Source organism: Varanus komodoensis, unplaced genomic scaffold (assembly GCF_004798865.1).
Source record: "Varanus komodoensis strain SLA01 unplaced genomic scaffold, ASM479886v1 scaffold3, whole genome shotgun sequence".
Lineage (NCBI taxonomy): Eukaryota > Metazoa > Chordata > Lepidosauria > Squamata > Varanidae > Varanus > Varanus komodoensis.
The window spans coordinates 53,390,419-53,409,239 of NW_025335761.1; the positions used below are offsets into that span (position 1 = coordinate 53,390,419).

An 18,821-nucleotide genomic window follows, 5' to 3' on the forward strand; every position below is an offset into this window, starting at 1 on the left:
TCCTCTGAAAATTATTATGAACTTTCAAGTATTTGGTGTGTGCTTTTTCCTGTTTTTCTCTTAGAAACATGAAGATGCAGAGTGCCCTTGTGTTATGGTTACATGTCCTCACAAATGCAGTGTTTCTGCACTCCTGAGAAAAGAGGTAAGAGTTCATATTGCAGAGTCATTTAAAAAAATAAAAGAATATCTTGTGCTATATTACTGCATTAGAATATCCTGCAATAAATTTGCCAGAAGCAGCTTCGTTATATTTACAAAACAAGCTTTCTACTCCTGAGATCAACTTTAAAGACATTTCTGGAAATCTAGGAAGATATATTGCAGATTTATATATATAAAAATCTGCTTGGATTACATCCCTTTTTCTTCTTTTAGTTCTAGAGAGAAGTCAATTTTAAAATGCTGATTTATTGTGGGTGTCAGAGAAGAACTTGTAGGCACCATGTAACCTTTACAGTATTTAGGTAGCATGAGAAATTTAAAGCATTATTACTGTAGTCTTAAAATGCAATTAGAAGTTCATAATCTGCACTTTTTTGTCTGAAGCGTCCTTTTATTGACACTGAGATAAAAATACTGTTTTTAAAGCATCTGATTTTGGGATATTTACTCATATTAGAAAGCTAAAAGTTATTTAATTTTTCCTATGTGCTTTCTGTCTGGGAATATTTGTAGGGGAGAATAGAAGTTTGTAGAAATTGAAAAAAAAAAACAATCTAGCAACTTTTTTCTGGGAAACTTCCCCAGTCATCTTCAAAACAGGAAATAAGCTTGGTTATATAAAAAGAAGCCATTTGAGGAGATACCTTGGAAGCAGGCCTAATCATCCCAATTCTTGCTCCATGGATTGTCTCTTCTTGTTCTCCCCACTCCTACAATCCCCATTTAACTGTTACTCATATTTTGGAAACAGGTTGGCCAAGATAATGTGGTGTTCCACCCTTACAGCACATAAGAAGAACTAGAATTTCTGGCACTAGTTAGGTAAATACTTGTTATGGCGTGATGAGGGATGATACGTAGCTCTCTGTGTAGGGTATTATTTGCTAGAATATCCTTAAGCCTGTTTCATGGTAGTTCGTAGGCTCTATGGAAGATGGAGGTAAGATCCCAGAATACAGGACACAAAATAAGGGATCAAATGACAGGAAATCAGATTCTGGCTGAACATCAGGGAGAACTTGCCAGCAGTTGGAGCCAATTACCTATGGAAGTTGTGGGGTCTCCCACACTGGAGGCATTCAAGATGCCTCAGAGAGCAATGGTTTAATTTGAAATCCTACATTGAGCAGGGGGTTGGAACTGATGGCCTTCTTGAACCCTTCCAACTCTACTGTTCCATGTTTCTATGATTCTATGCTGGAGAACCCCAAGAGTGTTCAGTATTTACCTTGGACATAATAATGTCTTGGTAGTTGTAATACTGATCATAGTACCAAGGAAGTGTTCTCAAATAAGAGAGCAGATTAGCTTCAGGATGAGGTTGAACAAGTCTAATCTCTTAGAAATATGTTAATTCTGTTACGGCTTCAGTGTTACTAACAATCCATTAGGCCTCTTTGCAATAGAAGAGCAGTATCCATGCTTTCTGTATGGACAGTTTCTCTGGGTAAGGCCATAACTCAGTGACAAAGCACATGCTTTGCATGCAAAAGGTTCCAGGTTCAGTTCCCCATATTTTCGGGTAGGTTTGGAGAAATTCCTTTCTAACACACCAGAGAGACACTGCCAGTCAGTGTTGATACTACCAGGCTAAAGGGACCATGGGGCTGACAGTACAAGGCAGCTTCCTATGCTCCTATGTACTCTGCCTGCAGATGAAGAATCAGAAGAAATAGCACACTAACTCTAAAGGAGCACCTGAGTTGTCCAAGTTTGAAATAGGCAGATAGTTCATACATTACACAGTAAGTGTAGAAGAGCATACGTGCAATTTAACGAAGCCTAAGAAACGGCAAGGCTGAGATTAAGCCTGCTGAATTTAAATCAATCAAGAAATAAAGTTATCTGAAATCTGGTTCCACAGTAACTGACCTAGTATACTAGTCAGCCATTATTTGTGGCCATGCCATCTCCATCCCCGTTCTCAAATCATTGGACATGCCTATAGGGCCGGGAAAGGTTATGTTGCTTCTTGTTTCTGCTGGAGGGTAGAGAAGCTAAGAAGCAGAGGAGGCTGGTGGCTCTGATGAAAATGGGGCAATGTATCCACTCCAGATTGCAGCCTGAAATTACAATTAAAAGGAGCTGTCCATAGCAACAAATCTATCTGGGGAAAACGCACGTGGCTCAGTGCTATGGGCAGCTCCTTTAAAATTCAGAATGAAACATAGGTAGATGTACCACCCTCAATCACTGCTACGAAAATATGGGGGTACCTCTCCTTTAGCTTTCTGAACTTCCTCTGAACTGTGGTGAAAATGGCGTTAGCCCCAGGAAGGGAAGTTGTAAACTCCTGGCTGAAAATGCATTCCATGCTAGAAGGCGTATCTTTTTATGGTAGATTTAGACTTATGAAAATAAATCCAGGACAGCTGCACCATGGCAATAAGGATTTTTCTTCAGTCTGATTTCATGCCCCTTTTGCTTCTTGAGAATTATGGGATACCTATTGCTGTCTGTCTGTTTTGTGAGGATGGATTTTGCTGCAGCTTCTGCTGCATAAGAATTTCTGGCTTAGTTCGTTAAAATATTTCTAGATACCTGGTGATTTTAATGTAAGGGTATTCCACATAGCTCTTGCTCCTGTTCCAGTTCTGTAGAATGCATCTGAAACTGTTTCTGTGCTACCTGTCTAATACACACAAGAAGTCCTTATGGCCCTGCAATCATCCTGTCAAATGTGAGAATGGGTTGAGACTGAGGCAATGAGTAAATGCTTCAGACTGTACATGCTTTGTGAGATTCCCAGGCTCTGAAATAGGCCACATTCAGCTATATGCAGAAACAGCTTCCTTCTACCCACCTGTGCTCTTCAGTGGCCTTTGGGGGACTACATCTCCCAGCATTCCCCAGCCCCAAGGTAGGGAAGGCTACACTAAATATCCTAAAGCATTTTATGGAACAAGCAATTCAACTGCTTGCCCTTTTTCCTCCTCTTACTTGTTTTGTTCATTGTTGTTATCCTCTAACCCTAAGGTAGCTCAGTTCCCAGAGTGCTGTATAAACTAAGAGGGGAAGAATTTTTTGCTACTTAAGTAATTGTGAAACCCATTATTTTGTTTCAATTAAAAATGTATATGTGTGTTTCATGCAATATTTGTTCTAAGTCTCTGTCATTCTGTTCTATATTCTTTTCACCGGGGATCTGCATGACATGTTTTGGAAAGATTTGTTCTGAATTAAACATTTTGGTGGTAGGTTACAGAGGAATGTGCATTAATACAGTGAAACCATTATCAAGAGTGGTTGCCTTAGAGGATCAACATTGCTAAAGTACCATTTGAGAAATTGGTCTTCAGAAATCAAAAATCCATGGAAAATACATGCGGGAAATCACTTGTTAAAAATCAGGCTGAAATGCTCATTAGATAAGGTTTCATTGTAAATGTGTCACTATTACAATGTTCTTGTGATTACATGTGTATGTGTATACCCTCAAGTACAACTAGAGGTAATATGAATACATGTTTTTAAAAGAAACAAACAAAAACAAACCAACCACACAGTGCAAACCCATATTGTGTGCCCTTTATTTTAAAGCCTTATTGTGCATACATTTTCCGTCAAAAAAAACTCACATCTTTTTCCTATTGCAGTTGAATGCACATTTGTCAGAATGTATTAATGCCCCAAGTACCTGTAGTTTTAAGCGTTATGGCTGCACTTTTCAGGTCAGTATATAATAATTTATATACTTGATGAAAGTCTGCAATAAGAAAATTTAGTATTATTGATAGCTCTCTGGACTGGACTTGATGTCTCTTGTTATCCATGAAAGAGAAATGCATCCAGTTACTTGAGTGGTTTAAAGCTATGCATTGATTTTATTTTTATTTTGCCTTAAAAAGTTAAATGTTTCCAAGAAAAATGATGTGTCAGAACTTCATTAATCCCTTACATAACCAATTAATTGAATTTGGAATATGAAATACGCTTTTTTCCTCAAGAAAAAGGACTGCAATTCTTGCAACTCTTTCTGAACTCAAACTTTCCAGTCCCTACTGCTTGTGTATGATAAAATCCATAACAGGCTTAAGCCACTAAAACTGTTGATGTGCAACTTCTGCTACTGTGCATTTCACTGGGGTATATATGCGCAGATTCCATGTCTAGGAGATTGTGCACAAAGAAACTGAATCATGTAGCATTCTTAAAACGTATGTGCATGTAGATTCATTGTCCAAACTCTGAACAGCAGAAATTAAACCACCAAAAAGGAAGGTGAACATTTTTTGGATAACCTTTTTTTTACTAGTTATATTTTCTTCCTGGCAATATAACTTTCCTCCCATGCATGGCTTATCTGAGATAAGTAAAATCCAGTAAGAGTTTTACATTAATATAGGACCTAAGAGAGGAGCACTATCTTCAAATAAAAATTCTTGATCCTTTCAAGAAGTATGCTATTAAGGCCATAGCTCATTGGTTCACGACCTTTATAAAGCCCCCTAGTCCACCCCTGGCATCTCCTGCAAGTCCTGGGTAAGAAGAATGCCTGTAACTCTGGAGGGCCACTGCCAGTCAGTGTCAACAGTACTGGGATAGATAGTCCAGCAGTCTCATTCTGTATGAGGCAGCATCCCATGTTCCTAAGAGTCAATCCAGACTGCAGGCTTGTTATTTATATGTATTAGAATTTTAGCTCCAACTCAGAGATGAACCCAACAGAACTCTTGAGCAAGCCTGCCCAGCCTAGGCTGTAAAACTTGTAAGTGCTTTGTGTGAGGGGAGTAATGATTGCCAAGTCATCTATCATTTCAGTGTTTTGCAACTGGGTTATATCTGTAGTGTAGGCATGCCATGGTACCAGTGAAACTAAATAAACTGTCTTCCTCCAAGGGATTCTTAACCTTGATACCACTGGGGATATGATCACAACCAAAGCATTTGGTTTGCACACAGACACAATTGCTTTCAATAGTAGCAATAGTCTGTCTTGTTAGCACTGCTTGCTGTTACCTTACCACCGTTCGCTATCTTACGCTCTGTGTTGTGTATATATATATGTATGTGGGTATATATAATTTGAATATGTTATACAGACCATGTATGCTGAAGATCATGAAAATGCTAAATTTGCAACTTAACTTGCATATTTTTCTTTCATACTAACACATGCAATCAAAGGCGGTAAGTCTACAGCACGGTGCAGATGTGGTCTTCAACTTACATATTCTGTATGTTATTTGTTTTGTGTATAACCATGTGTAGTATTCATACTGATGTGTGTATTCGTGTAATGATGGCTTATTTACTGCTCACCTAAATGCATTAGGCAATGGACCAGTTCATATGTAACATCAGCCCATCTTGAACAATTCATGGGCTGTTGGATTAGCGGGAGGGGTGGAAGTGCTGCCTACAGTGCATGTACTTCTTCCACTAGTGATAAGTAGGTTATTGAGTGTGACATGAGTGGTTAATCCAACAACAAACATGCATTTTCCCCTGGACTGTTGAGCTGCTAAGCAACTCAGCTGTCTAGGCTTGTGTGTCATGCTTAACAACCTAAAAGCAGACTTATCATAGCTTGTTGATTAAAAGCAGGACTGTGCCCTGCCCACTGTCTTACATTGTTCATGGCAATCCATAGCTTGATTAAAACATAGCTGTTGTTACATGTGAACCAGGTCAATGTGTTCTGCAAGCTCTCTGGAGTGGGAAATTTTGCTCTCTGTTCAATAGTGTATTCATTTCTAGGTTTGATGAATAGGTTTCCATCTTTTTTCCTTTGACTTAGTTCTTTGTTCACTCAGTGAAGTTACACAACAGCATCAAGACATACGTAGCTTAAACACTGTTTTGATTACCTCAAAATCTTGGTATACAATCCACCAAGTTCTGCTCCTGTGGGATTAACTCATAGGAATTTACTTTAAACTGTAAGTGTTAGTCCAAGCCATCAGTCCAGCCTGTATAGCATCTTAAGGTCATGAAGGTGTATCTGACTCACTAAATCTGTAACATTGCTTCAGCATCTTGTTCTCACAGTAACCAGATACCTCTAGGTAGCCCAGAAGTAGAATATGAAGGCTGTAGCTTTATTTGTTCCCCAGGAACTAGTATACAGAGGCATAGTGCCTCTGATCCTAGATGTAACATGTCGTTCTTCCATGGATTATTTCAATCCCTCTTTAAGACAATCTAAGCTGATAGCAATCAGTCCATCTTGTGGCAGCAAAATCCAGTTCTACATTCTGTGAAGAAGTACTTCTTTTTGTCTGTCCTGAGTCTCTTGTCAGTTTCAGTGGGAAGTATCCAGTTTGATACTACAGCTACCATTTTGCCAGGACAACATAAATTTACATTAGCGGTAGTATTAGATTGGATACTGCCTCCTCTTTGTAGATCAAAAAGTGCTGATCCTCAATAGCTGTGTGCCAGGGGCCACCTACTCATTTCAGCCTCACAGAACCAAAGCGTTGAAACTGCAAGGGAATCAGCGCCTAGAGTCAGCAGGCATGGGAAGGGGCGAATAAATAGAAGAGTGGGTTGGCTGATTCAGGACTCAACTGTTAAAGAGATATTGGAAACCTTTTAGGTAGTTGAATTCCTACCACTGTGTTTATCCCAAATTCTCTATATTCAAGTATTGCTGAAATAAATAGGGATTTGTTTGAGAACAGGGTTTGGTGGATTGAGCCTTTACCATTTGAAGGCTGACTGGGGTGTTTTCTTTAGTTATACAAATACAAGTTTAAGTAAAATTGCTTTCTTGTACAATAGTTACTTTTTAAAGAAACATAGGCCCAACACTCCTTATGGGAAAGTTGGTTCTGTGTTGTGTCTTTTTATTATTAAAGAAGTTCCTTATAATATGTCTGCCAAGGCATCAGTGGGTTACTGTGCAGGTTTGCATTACTGTGCAGGTTTGGTTAAGAAATGAAGTTGGCTAAAGTATATTCTTTGTCACAGGGAACAAATCAACAAGTTAAAGCACACGAAGCCACCTCAGCAGTGCAGCATGTAGACTTATTGAAAGAGTGGAGTAATTGCCTAGAAAATAAGGTACATCTCCTACTCCCCTTCATTACGTTTATATTTTATGAATCTAGTTAGTGCACACTTCTGGAAGTTGGGAATTGCTAGTAAAATACTTGTCTTTTTCCAAAAGCAATGAAATCATTGTAGTTTCAGGATTAAAAAAGGAAAAAGAAAACTGCATCCAGGGCAAAATAAGAAATATTGGAAGAGGTATTCATTAATTGGTGGCACATCCATCTTGCAGTCTTAAACTGGCTAATGAAACTTTTCTCCTCTCATGAAACAAGGCAAGTAATACAGATATTGCATTGCCATAGGCGTTAGGCTTTTTAAACATTCTATTGTGTGTTTTAATGTGAAGTACTCAATTGGTTCAACATGGGGGGAAGGATTATAGTGGTGAGAACTTGCATTGCATGTGAAAAATTCTAGATTAAATTGCTTTGGCATCTCAAAAGTAAAGGAATTTCCAGAGGTCAGCCTAGGTCCATTTGATCAATCAGCCTGACTCTTTTTTTTTCTTCCTGTTTTTTCTTCCTGGCCTAAGAAAATTTTGTGAAGGCAAGTTTCTATTTGGGAACTAATCTTTAGTTATAGTTCATGTTATTGCTGCCATCCCTAAACCTCAAGAGCAAAAGCTGTTTGGCATGAACTTCACCTGTCACTGTTTTTAAAGGACAAGTTTTTGGGTTGGGTGTGTGAGTGGGTGTTAATTGACCCTTCTATTTGTGCAAATCGAGAGTTTATGAAGGACCCGGGAAACAAAAGCTTCAGATGTGAGAAGGTGTCTGCATTTATGGTGTGAGACTTTATTGGCAAGAAGCTAGTACAAGCTTTGGCGTTTTAGAAGAAAGTTAAACATGCAGCTATTTCACTTCCCACTTTTTAATTTTTTTCCATTTTAACATAAATAATTTTGAATTACTAGGAATCTAATGAGCTTGTGCCAGTTACAGGAATAGCTAATTGTGCATGCTACATATATGCGGATAATATTAATTATGATAAATAATATTTTCTCAAAGTCTGGTAACAGTCATGGACAGAATAATGCAGAGAAAGTCCTGTTCTTTGCTTAAATGAACTGTACCTGCACTGCAAACTTCAACCGTCATTCCTTTTTTTACAGCAAATGCTGGAAACTAAAGTTGTATGAAAGTTACTAAAGAGCTCTACTGTAGAGTTCTTAATATCCCAAGTGCATTTCCCATCATTTTTTGGAGAAAGCCACAGCACTTAAACTGGCTCTTTGGAAATACTTTACTATATTTTTATTGAAGGTATTTCTGAATGCATGGAACAGTTGTAAATTCAAGCTTTGCTTAGAAATATTTCCACAGTATCAGTGCATGGTTGATTTGTTTGGAAATGATCATTATCACAAGGTGGAGTTTCCAAATAGTAGAAACGGTGATCTGAGTTCAACTTTGGAATTATGTTCCCATCTCTAAAAATGCCTGTTAGTTGATGAGAGAGATTTCTCTCATGTCGTTTCCTTTCTAATACTCGTGTTCTGAAACAGTCACACTACTGTACCTTGTTGGCTTGTCCATGAAATGGCTGAAAAAGGACAAGTAAGTGCCACAAGTAATGGAAGCAGAACTGGTAGAAAAGGAATACTTGTTCAGATGCTTGTCTTGAGGATCTTCATGTGCATCCCTTCCCACATAGGTTTGAGTTCCCTTCCCTCTCAGCTATTAAAAGTAAAACAACTTCTGCTTTATCTTTGTATCGATCTGTTTGCTTGCTTGTTTTGTAACCCCAGGCACATGTCGTGGCGCGGAGAGTTTCCTTAAAACCCTTCTGTGAGGATTTTGGGGCGAATGCTCTCATTGAGTCAGGATCAGTGAGGGCGCTTAGAGTTACTACTTCCAGTAAGGCTACAATTCTGTAAGACTACGTAATCTGCCCAAGCAGTGATGTTTGTCCTGTCTCAGAGTGAAGTAAACACTTGTTCAAACTTTGCTGTCTCATGTGGACATGATAAGCCCATTCCCTTATACCTGTGCCTTAAAATACTAGTTTCTGCAAATTCTGTTTCAGCTGGGGACAAGGAGATTTTTTAAAATTTTGTTTTCTTTTGGCTTGCTTTGAAGCTTTATTATATAATATAGGCCAGTTGGTTTCTAAAGAGTTTGACCTCTCATCTGGTAGAAAATTGGATTCTTTCATCCTTAGAAATACTGACACAAGTGTATATTTTACTGTTAAGGATAGGAATTATTGCGTTGGATTCATTTGAAAAAATTTTCCCAGTTTTTTAGATGAGTCACAAAATGGTGTTCCCTTGCAGTTTGTGATATTATTTCAGGTGCACAATGAACATCTACTGTTTTCTTTACTGTTTTGCTGATGAATGATGAATGTAATACACACGTTTTGCCTGAACAAGAGGGCAGTGTTCCAGATGTGAGACTTTTAAGGAAGAAAAACATTAATGAATGGAGTAGAGATCCCAACAGTGTTCCATGCAGTGAATGCTTCTTCTTTGTGGTTCTAATATATAGTTTAATAGGAGGACTAAAAAATTTAAGAGCGGAGTAGAAGTTGATTTCTTTTAAATAATGCTACCAGTGAATTTTCCTGCTCTTTCATATTGTTCCCTGAATGTGTAGCTTTCATTCACAGAGATCATTCTTGGTTTGCAGAATTACACAAATGCCTGACTTAATAGCTTCATCCATGACCACAGAAACTGTTCCCAGTGCGCTTATTCTTTTTTTAATTGCAAAGGGGTTGAGGCAATTTGAACTATTCCCTCTTTTTAGTGCATATTCTTGGTAAGACTTTCTGCTGGTCTGTTTAATAAGAGGTCTTAGATGGCCAGCATGGATCCCAGTTTGCCTGTCACTGGAAGGGTTTGAAAGAACCATTTTTTAAAACAGACATTGTGTTTTTACAGAGGTTTGACCATTTTGTTTTCCATCTTAATTCCTATTAGTCCTGTATTGATAGGATGAGAGAAAAAACCATTAACACCATTGAGTACTCCTTTGTAGTCTCTGTTGCTCACATGTGGATTATGCACCTGTGCAGAGTAGTTGTCTGGAACTTTTTCAATGGAGCTTCAGACGGGAACGCTGCCCGCCTCTCCTGTCCATGCGCCAAGTGTGGTTCCTGCCTACCTCTGTGTTGCTTTCCAGCCACTGTAGCAAATGACAGTATTTTGACTGTTCTTTCATCTCAAAACCCTCTACACTATTGCCTTGGTGAGCATTTGCAAGAAGCCATTACTCTGTCTGCTTCCTCTAGCGCATGTGAAAGAAAGCACTTTCTGGTCAACCATTTCTGGTATTTGGCGAAGCAGCCCCAGCCATATGCATGGCTTCTGGCATCCCCTTGGACTAATAAATTGAAACTGGCAATGTGGTACCAGTGATTGAGACCAAGCATGTTAAACAGACCACATCCTGTAATAGATGCCCAGATAACCTTTGGTGCCCAAGACTGAAAAGCAAAACAGAAACTAGCTCATAGGATAACAATTCAACATAGAACACAAACCCACAAATATAAGCCTCTTAGTACTGGCAGAACACACCAGCTTCATACAGTGGTGTTCTCTCTTATTGCTGTAATATATCATGAGATGTTTCTGCTTCTGCAGGTCTCTATTCCCTTACTATGAAAATTGATCACTGCTGAGACATCATTAAGAATAGTGTCTAATCCGCCTCACTATTCCTGTCATTAGTGTTCTCATCCTTTCACTTTCTAGAACAACCTAAGGCAACTTTAAGCTATTGCCTTCAAGCATGGTCTCTAAACCAACTAATGTCCAGTTACTGGAAACTACAGTGCTACCAAGCTTTACAAATCTGCTTTTCACACCCCATCATCTTCTGAACAACTTCTTACAAGACACAATCCTGAAAAAAATCAGAACCATCAACTCACCCAGCTGTCTTTGGCCTCCATTGCAGAGATGCCTAATGCTCCCTCTTCCACACTGTTCTTTAATTCCAAAGGTTGGTTGGTTGGTTGGTTGGTTCCTTCCCCTTCATTCCGTCCTTCCTTCTGTCCTTCCGTCCTTCCTTCTTTCCTATACTACCCAACAGCCGAAGCTCTCTGGGCAGTTCACAACAGCACATTAAAAATAACATCATATTAAAATATCAGGAAAAGTTTACAATACAGAATTTAAAACCAAATTTAAAACACACACACACAGAGAGATATCTTCAAAAGGGTTTAACAGCTAGCAGGCCCTAGTAAACTACTTGAATACACTGCAGTAGAGGAAAGTTTTACCTGGTGCCCAAAAGATAGTAAAGTTGGTGTCATGCTGGCCTCAGTGGAGAGTTCCTTCCACAATTGGGGAGCCCCCCTGAAAAAGGCTCGTCTCCTTGTTGCCACCGTCCAAGCCTTCCTTGGAGGTGCCAGTTGGAGGTAGGCCCCAGAACTTGACTGTAGTGTCTGGGTAGAGGAAGGTCAGGAGATGTCGTGGTCCCAGGCCATGTAGGGATTAACAGGTCAAAACCTTGAGCTTGGCTTGAAAGCATATAGGCAGCCAGTGCAAGCAGGCCAACATTGGTGTCATTTGATGAGATCATCTGGTCCCTGTTAGTAGTCTGGCGGCTGCATTTTGCACAAATTACAGCTTCTGAACAGTCTTCAAGGGCAGCTCCATGTAGAATGCCTTGCAGTAATCTTGTTTAGAGATCACCAGAGCATAGATCACTAACAGCAGGCTGTCTCTGTCCAGATAGGGGCATAGCTGAACCACCGGTTAAAGCTGGTAGAAGGCACTTTAAGCCACTGAAGCCACCTGAGGCTCAAGTAACAAAGATGGTTCAAGGCGCACCCCCAAACCTGCTTCTTCAAGAAGAGTGCAACCCTAGCTAGAACAGCTTGAATTCCCTCCATCCAGTCAGAAGAACCACCCACAAACAGCATCTTGTCTTCAGTTTGTCATCTCTCACTGAGTCCATTGTTGCTGCCAGGCACTGCTTCACCTGCTGAATATGAGAGAGAGAGAGAGAGCTGTGTGTCATCAGCATATTGATGCCAATACATTCCAAAACTCTATCTGACCTAACTCAGCAGTTTCATGTAGGTGCCAAATAACATGGGGGGCAAGACTGACCCCTGGAGAATTCCCATACTGGAGGATGAAAGAGGCAGAGCAATATCTTCCAAGCACTACCTTCTGGAGCATACCATCCCTGTAGGAGCAGAACCACTGCAATGCAGTGCCTCTCACACCAACTCAGGCAGTTGCCCCAGAAGGATACCATGGCAAATGATATTGAAAACCTCTGAGAGATCCAGGAGAACCCATGGGGTTGCACTTTCCATCTCTCTTCTGACATAGACCATCATACAGGGTGACCAGAACTGTTTCCATGCTGAAACCAGGCTTGAAACATGACAATTTGATATTCACAATTCCATTTAATGTAAGATAATATAGTGCCAATCTTCCTTCCACAACCTACCTCCCCAACAGAGATCATGTTTCATTCCCTTGAAGGGCACTTTAATTCTACATCGTAAGAATATCATTCTTTAGGTGACCTATCCATGTATTCACCTGCCACTTGGAAAACAAACAGGTCACTCAGTGTCATTACAGTATTTCCTCCAATGGGTGGCTTCCGCTATCCTGCTCAACTATCAACTGCCCCTCCCCAGAAGTATGGGGTCATGCACCTAGAATAACAGTATCCTTGGCCAGTTTCCTTAGAATTCTGCAACTAGATAGCTCTGTGACCTGGGCCCAGCCCACTGTCTTCATCAAACGTTACTGCTTCAGTAATAGCATTCACAGCAGTTCTGCTTTTGGCAGAGCAGTCCTTTCCTCAATTCTTGTATGCTATCTCCCTCTTCTGGTGGTTGTTGTTATGTGCCATCAAGTTGTCTCTGACTTAAGGCATGAATGAAAGCCCTCCAAAATATCCTGTCCATGACATCTCCATTCAATTCTTCCAAGCTGGAGGCTGAGGCTTCCTCCATGGATTCAGTCCATCTCATATTTGGTCTTCCCTTTCATCTTATATCTTCAGCTTTCCCTAACATGATTATCTTCTCCAGTGAGTCTTGATTTCTCATGATGTGTCTGAACTATGAAAGCCCCAGTTTTGTCATTTTTGTTCCTAGACTTGGTTTGATCTTTCACTTGTTCATCTTTCTGCCTGTATTTGCAAAGCTCTCCTCTTTCCACTTGTGCATCTTTCTGCCTGTATTTGCAAAGCTCTTCTCCAGCACCATGTTTCAAATGCACCAGTTTTCTCCCTGTCTGCTTTCTTCACTGTCCAGCTTGTCACACCCCTCTGACTGGGAATACAATATTTTGGCTGATCTTGACCTTGGTCTCCAGTGAAACATCTTTACACTTGATCATCTTTTCTAGTTCCTTCATCGCTGCTCTTCCAAGTCACAATCTTCTTCAAAGTTCTTGGCAGCAGCCACCCTTTGCATTGCGAAATCTTTCACAGTTTTGATCAGTGGGCTAGCAATGGAGAGGTAGGTGGGAGCTGCACAGTATATACATAAAATGGGTGGGAAGGGCTGTTGCCTGAAACTCTCCTTAGCTCTGGGATGACTGTGCTGATTGTCCCTTCTGGGCCATATGTGTGGTTTTCCAGAGTTACAAGTAAGTAGCCTGTCCTTCCAAGGAGGGATGGAAAATGCACTGGGGTTATATCTCGCATTGCAGGAGCAGAAACAACGTTTGTGCGACGGCTCTTCCCCCAGGCAGCCTCCTTTGCTCTTTGGAAAGCCTCTGTGGAAGCTAACAGGAACCTGCCATACAGTGTGTGCACAGAACTGGAAGTCTGGCACGAGCTGTGTCAGGCTGCTCCACTGACTTTCAGTCATTTCTGCCACCCTCACCCCTTGCTGCAGCCTTGTAAGATAAAACCACAATGTTTGGTATTTTCTTCAGACCTCTAGATAGAATTTTTGGAAGGTAAAGGGGAGGATAAAGCAGAGATCTGTTGCATTAATTGCATTCTGCTCATGCAACTTTGGGGTAGAAATTGCCTCACACAGTAGAGAGAGAGAGAGAGAGATTTATAGGATCTTTCTACATTGCTTGTGAGAAACGATATATACTTTTCCGTAAGTCTGGCAGAGTAATTGTAGATTTTTTTCCAGGTGGCGTTGCTCCAGAATGAAAGTTTGGAAAAGAACAAGAGTATACAAACTTTACATAATCAAATTTGTAGCTTTGAAATAGAAATTGAGAGACAGAAGGAAATGCTGCGGAGCAATGAATCTAAAATCCATCATTTACAGGTAAAATATTGGCTCTTTTCTTGTCGTAGCAAAACACTGAAACAGATTTCTTTGCCTTTCTCTGTGGTAATCAACCTGCAGTGCTAAACATAACTTATGTATATCTAGTGAACAGACACACATAGGATTGTGCAGTAAGGGAGCACCTGTGGTTATATATCTTGACAATAACAGATTCTGTCTTCATGATCCCTGTGCAATTGTGGGTTCTTTGCCTGTGCGGAGACATAATACAATGTGCTTGCTTGAGCATTTGTCCACAGAAAACCCATAATCCCAGGTTTTTGATACATGTGAGAAACCAGTCCCTAGTCTTCATTAAATGTTCTGCCATATCATTTGTCTTCTAAGGCAGTGGTTCCCAACATTTTTTCGCTTGTGTACCCCTCAGCAGCCTGCTTCCATAAATTGAACCCTCGCTCATTCAGCCTTGCTCACAGGACTGAACAAGGTGCCTGCTTAATATATACTGGTACCAGCATGGCAGTCCTTGAATGATGGTGACGTGGAGGAGAGTGAAAGCTGAGCCTGTGAGGGGTGCAGTGCCAGGCATGCTTGCTGAGTGGTGTGCTTGCAACACATTGTGTTTCCACTATTACTTGATTTTTGTTTCGGTGTACCTCTGGGGGTGCGTGTATTCCATGTTGGGAATCAGTGTTCTAAGGGATGACTGGACAACACAAGCAAACTTTATATCTTGGCCATAAATATTATTCTTTATTAGCTTATTATTTTTCATGTTCAAAGCTGTATATCAAGTCTCACTAGCACAGTTAGAGTTTGTATTACTTATTAATTATGTTGCTGTAAACCACTCGGGGAGCTTTAGCTATCGGGTGGTATAGAAATAAATATAGAAATAAACTAATGATAAAGCTTACTAGAAGAGTTATGCTAGTGTCTGAGAGCAGCCATATACATTGCTCATTTGAAATACTTACATTCTTCTCATAGATAATCTTCCTCTATTTCCTGTCTGTTGCTTTCCTTAAGATGCATGCGTGTGTGTGCACATTATAATAATTTACTGTTTTCAAAAGCGTGTGATAGATAGTCAAGCTGAGAAGCTGAAAGAACTGGACAAAGAAATCCGTCCCTTCCGACAGAATTGGGAGGAGGCAGACAGCATGAAGAGTAGTGTTGAGTCCCTCCAGAACAGAGTGACTGAGTTGGAAAGCGTTGACAAAACTGCTGGGCAAGGAGCTAGAAATGCAGGTAAATCTGAACAACGGTGAAGTCATGGCAGTTTGGGCCAAAATACAAATGAGCTATTCTGAAATGGTGCTACTGCTGGGATGTTTCTGGAGGGTTAGTGACATTGTAGTGTTCTCAAGACCTACTGACATGGTTCTTATTTTGGTGTGTTTATGCTGTACCAGCTGAGAGCTTCAGTCTATACACTTCCCTTCCCCTGCCAGGTCAGGCAGGATGGGGCATGGCTTAGTGGTAGAGCAGCTGCTTTGCATAGAGAAGGTCCCAAGTTCAATCCCTGGCATCCAAAAGAACTCACCCCGAACCTGCAAAAGCTAGTCCTGCCAGTCACTTTCAGCAGTTTTGGACCAGATGGACCAAGGCTCTGATTTGATGGATAGGTTCTTATTCTTATATGGCTTCTGGCTCAAATGTTTGAGCAGACCAGGTGATGCAGTTTGTGGGGACAGATCATTGATGATGATAGAAGTTAACTGTAGGCTGTTCCTTTTTTTAATGTTGTTGTTAGTCGCGAAGTCATGTCCGACCCATCGCAACCCCATGGACAACATTCCTCCAGGCCTTCCTGTCTTCCACCATCCCCTGGAGTCCACTTAAGCTCACACCAACTGCTGGGAAAGCCATAGCCTTGACTATACGCACTTTTCTTGGCAGGGTGATGTCTCTGCTTTTTAGTATGCTGTCTAGATTTGCCATAGCTTTCCTCCCCAGGAGCAAGCGTCTTTTAATTTCTTGGCTGCAGTCCCCGTCTGCGGTGATCTTGGAGCCCAGGAAAATACAATCTGTCACTACCTCCATTTCTTCCCCATCTATTTGCCAGGAAGTAAGAGGACCTGATGCCATGATCTTGGTTTTCTTAATGTTGAGTTTCAAGCCAACTTTTGTGTGCTTCTCCTTCACTCGCATCAAGAGGCTCTTTAGTTCCTCCTCATCTTCTGGCATTAGAGTGGTAGCATCTGCATATCTGAGGTTGTTAATATTTCTCCTTGCAGTCTTAATTCCAACTGGTGATTCATCTAGCCCCGCCTTTCTCATGATGTGCTCTGCATATAAGTTAAATAGGCAGGGCGACAGTATACAGCCTTGCCGAACTCCTTTCTCAATTTTGAACCAATCAGTGGTTCCGTGTCCAGTTCTCACTGTTGCTTCTTGACCCGCATATAGGTTTCTTAAGAGACAAATAAGTTGGTCTGTTACTCCCATGTCTTGAAGAACTTGCCACAGTTTGTTGTGATCCACATAATCAAAGGCTTTAGCATAGTCAATGAAGCAGAAGTAGATGTTTTTCTGGAACTCCCTAGCTTTCTCCATGATCCAGTGTATGTTGGCTATTTGATCTTTAGTTCCTCCGCCTCTTCGAAATCCTGCCAGTACTTCTGGTAGTTCTCGGTCCACATACTGCAGGAGCCTAGCTTGTAGGATTTTGAGCATAACTGCTAGCATGTGAAATGAGTGCAATGGTGCTGTAGTGTGAACATTCTTTGGCATTGCCCTTCTTTGGGATTGGAATGTAAACTGACCTTTTCCAATCCTGTGGCCACCTTTGAGTTTTCCAAATTTGCTGGCATATTGAGTGTAGCGCTTTTACTGCATAGTCTTTTAGGATTTTGAATAGTTCAGCTGGAATACTGTCTCCTCCACTAGCTTTGTTGTTGCTCAGACTTCCTAAGGCCCACTTGACTTCACATTCCAGGATGTCTGGATTGAGGTCAGTGACCACCCCATCGTGGTTATCAGGGACGTTAAGCTCTTTCTTGCATAGTTCCTCTGTGTAATCTTGCCACCTCTTCTTAATCTCTTCTGCCTCTGTTAGGTCCCTGCCATTTTGGTCCTTTATCTTGCCAGTCTTTGCATGAAACATTCCCTTCATATCTCCAATTTTCTTGAAGAGATCTCTGGTCCTCCCTATTCTATTGTTTTCTTCTATTTCTTTGCACTGTTCATTGAAGAAGGCATTCTTATCTCTTCTAGCTATTCTCTGAAATTCTGCATTCAATTGAGTGTATCTTTCTCTTTCTCCCTTACCTTTCGCTTCCCTTCTTTCCTCAGCTATTTGTAAAGCTTCCTCAGACAGCCATTTTGCTTTCTTGCATTTCTTTTTCTTTGGGATGGTTTTAGTTGCTACCTCTTGTACAATATTGCGAACCTCTGTCCATAGTTCTTCAGGCACTCTGTCTATCAGATCTAATTCCTTAAATCTATTTGTCACCTCTACTGTATATTCATCAGGGATATGATTTAGGTCATACCTGAGTGGCCCAGTGCTTTTCCCTACTTTCTTCAATTTAAGCCTAAATTTTGCAACGAGAAGCTCATGATCTGAGCCACAGTCAGCTCCTGGTCTAGTTTTTACTGACTGTATAGAGCTTCTCCATCTTTGGCTACAGAGCACATAGTCCGTCTGATTTCTTTGTTGACCGTCTGGTGATGTCCATGTGTAGAGTCATCTCTTGGGTTGTTGGAAAGGAGTATTTGCTATGACCATCGTATTCTCTTGACAAAATTCTACCAACCTGTGCCCTACTTCATTTTGTACTCCAAGGCCAAATGTGCCTGTTATTCTGGTTATCTTTTGGCATCCTACTTTAGCATTCCAATCCACCATGATGATAAGGACATCATTTTTTGGTGTTATTTCTAGAAGGTGTTGTAGGCCTTCATAGAACCGGTCAACTTCAGCCTCTCCAGCATCAGTGGTTGGGGGATAGGCTTGGACTACTGTGATGTTAAATGGTTTGCCTTGGATTCGAACTGAGATCATTCTGTCATTTTGAAGATTGTATCCCAGTATTGCTTTTCCTACTCTTTTATTGACTTTGAAGGCTACTCCATTTCTTCTGAGGGATTCTTGCCCACAGTAGTATACCTGATGGTCATCTGAATTAAATTCGTCCATTCCTGTCCATTTTAGTTCACTGATTCCTAAGATGTCGATGTTCAGTCTTGTCATCTCTTGTTTGACCTCATCCCGCTTGCCTTGTTTCATGGATCTTACATTCCAGGTTCCTATGGAGTATAGATCTTTGCAGCATCAGACTCTTCTTTCACCACCAGATACATCAGCAACTGAGTGTCCTTTCAGCTTTGACCCAGTCGCTTCATTCTTTCTGGAGCTACTTGTACTAGCCCTCCGCTCTTCCCCAGTAGCATATTGGACACCTTCCGACCTGAGGGGCTCATCTTCCGGCATCCTATCTTTTTGCCTTTTCGTACTGTCCATG

General features: G+C 40.8%; 1 protein-coding gene across 9 annotated transcripts in view; it reads left to right on the forward strand.

Moving 5' to 3' along the window:
* The window catches only part of TRAF3 (TNF receptor associated factor 3), a 97,774-nt gene that overhangs the window by 67,947 nt on the left and 11,006 nt on the right, over positions 1–18,821 (forward strand). For 7 of the 9 annotated variants that reach the window (XM_044436021.1, XM_044436019.1, XM_044436024.1 and 4 more), the window contains 5 exons: positions 65–145; positions 3,762–3,836; positions 7,081–7,173; positions 14,248–14,388; positions 15,429–15,603. In XM_044436021.1, the coding sequence (XP_044291956.1) occupies positions 65–145; positions 3,762–3,836; positions 7,081–7,173; positions 14,248–14,388; positions 15,429–15,603 (565 nt within the window). The remainder of the gene's footprint in view (positions 1–64; positions 146–3,761; positions 3,837–7,080; positions 7,174–14,247; positions 14,389–15,428; positions 15,604–18,821) is intronic. The other 2 variants (XM_044436025.1, XM_044436026.1) reach the window with 2 other exon arrangements.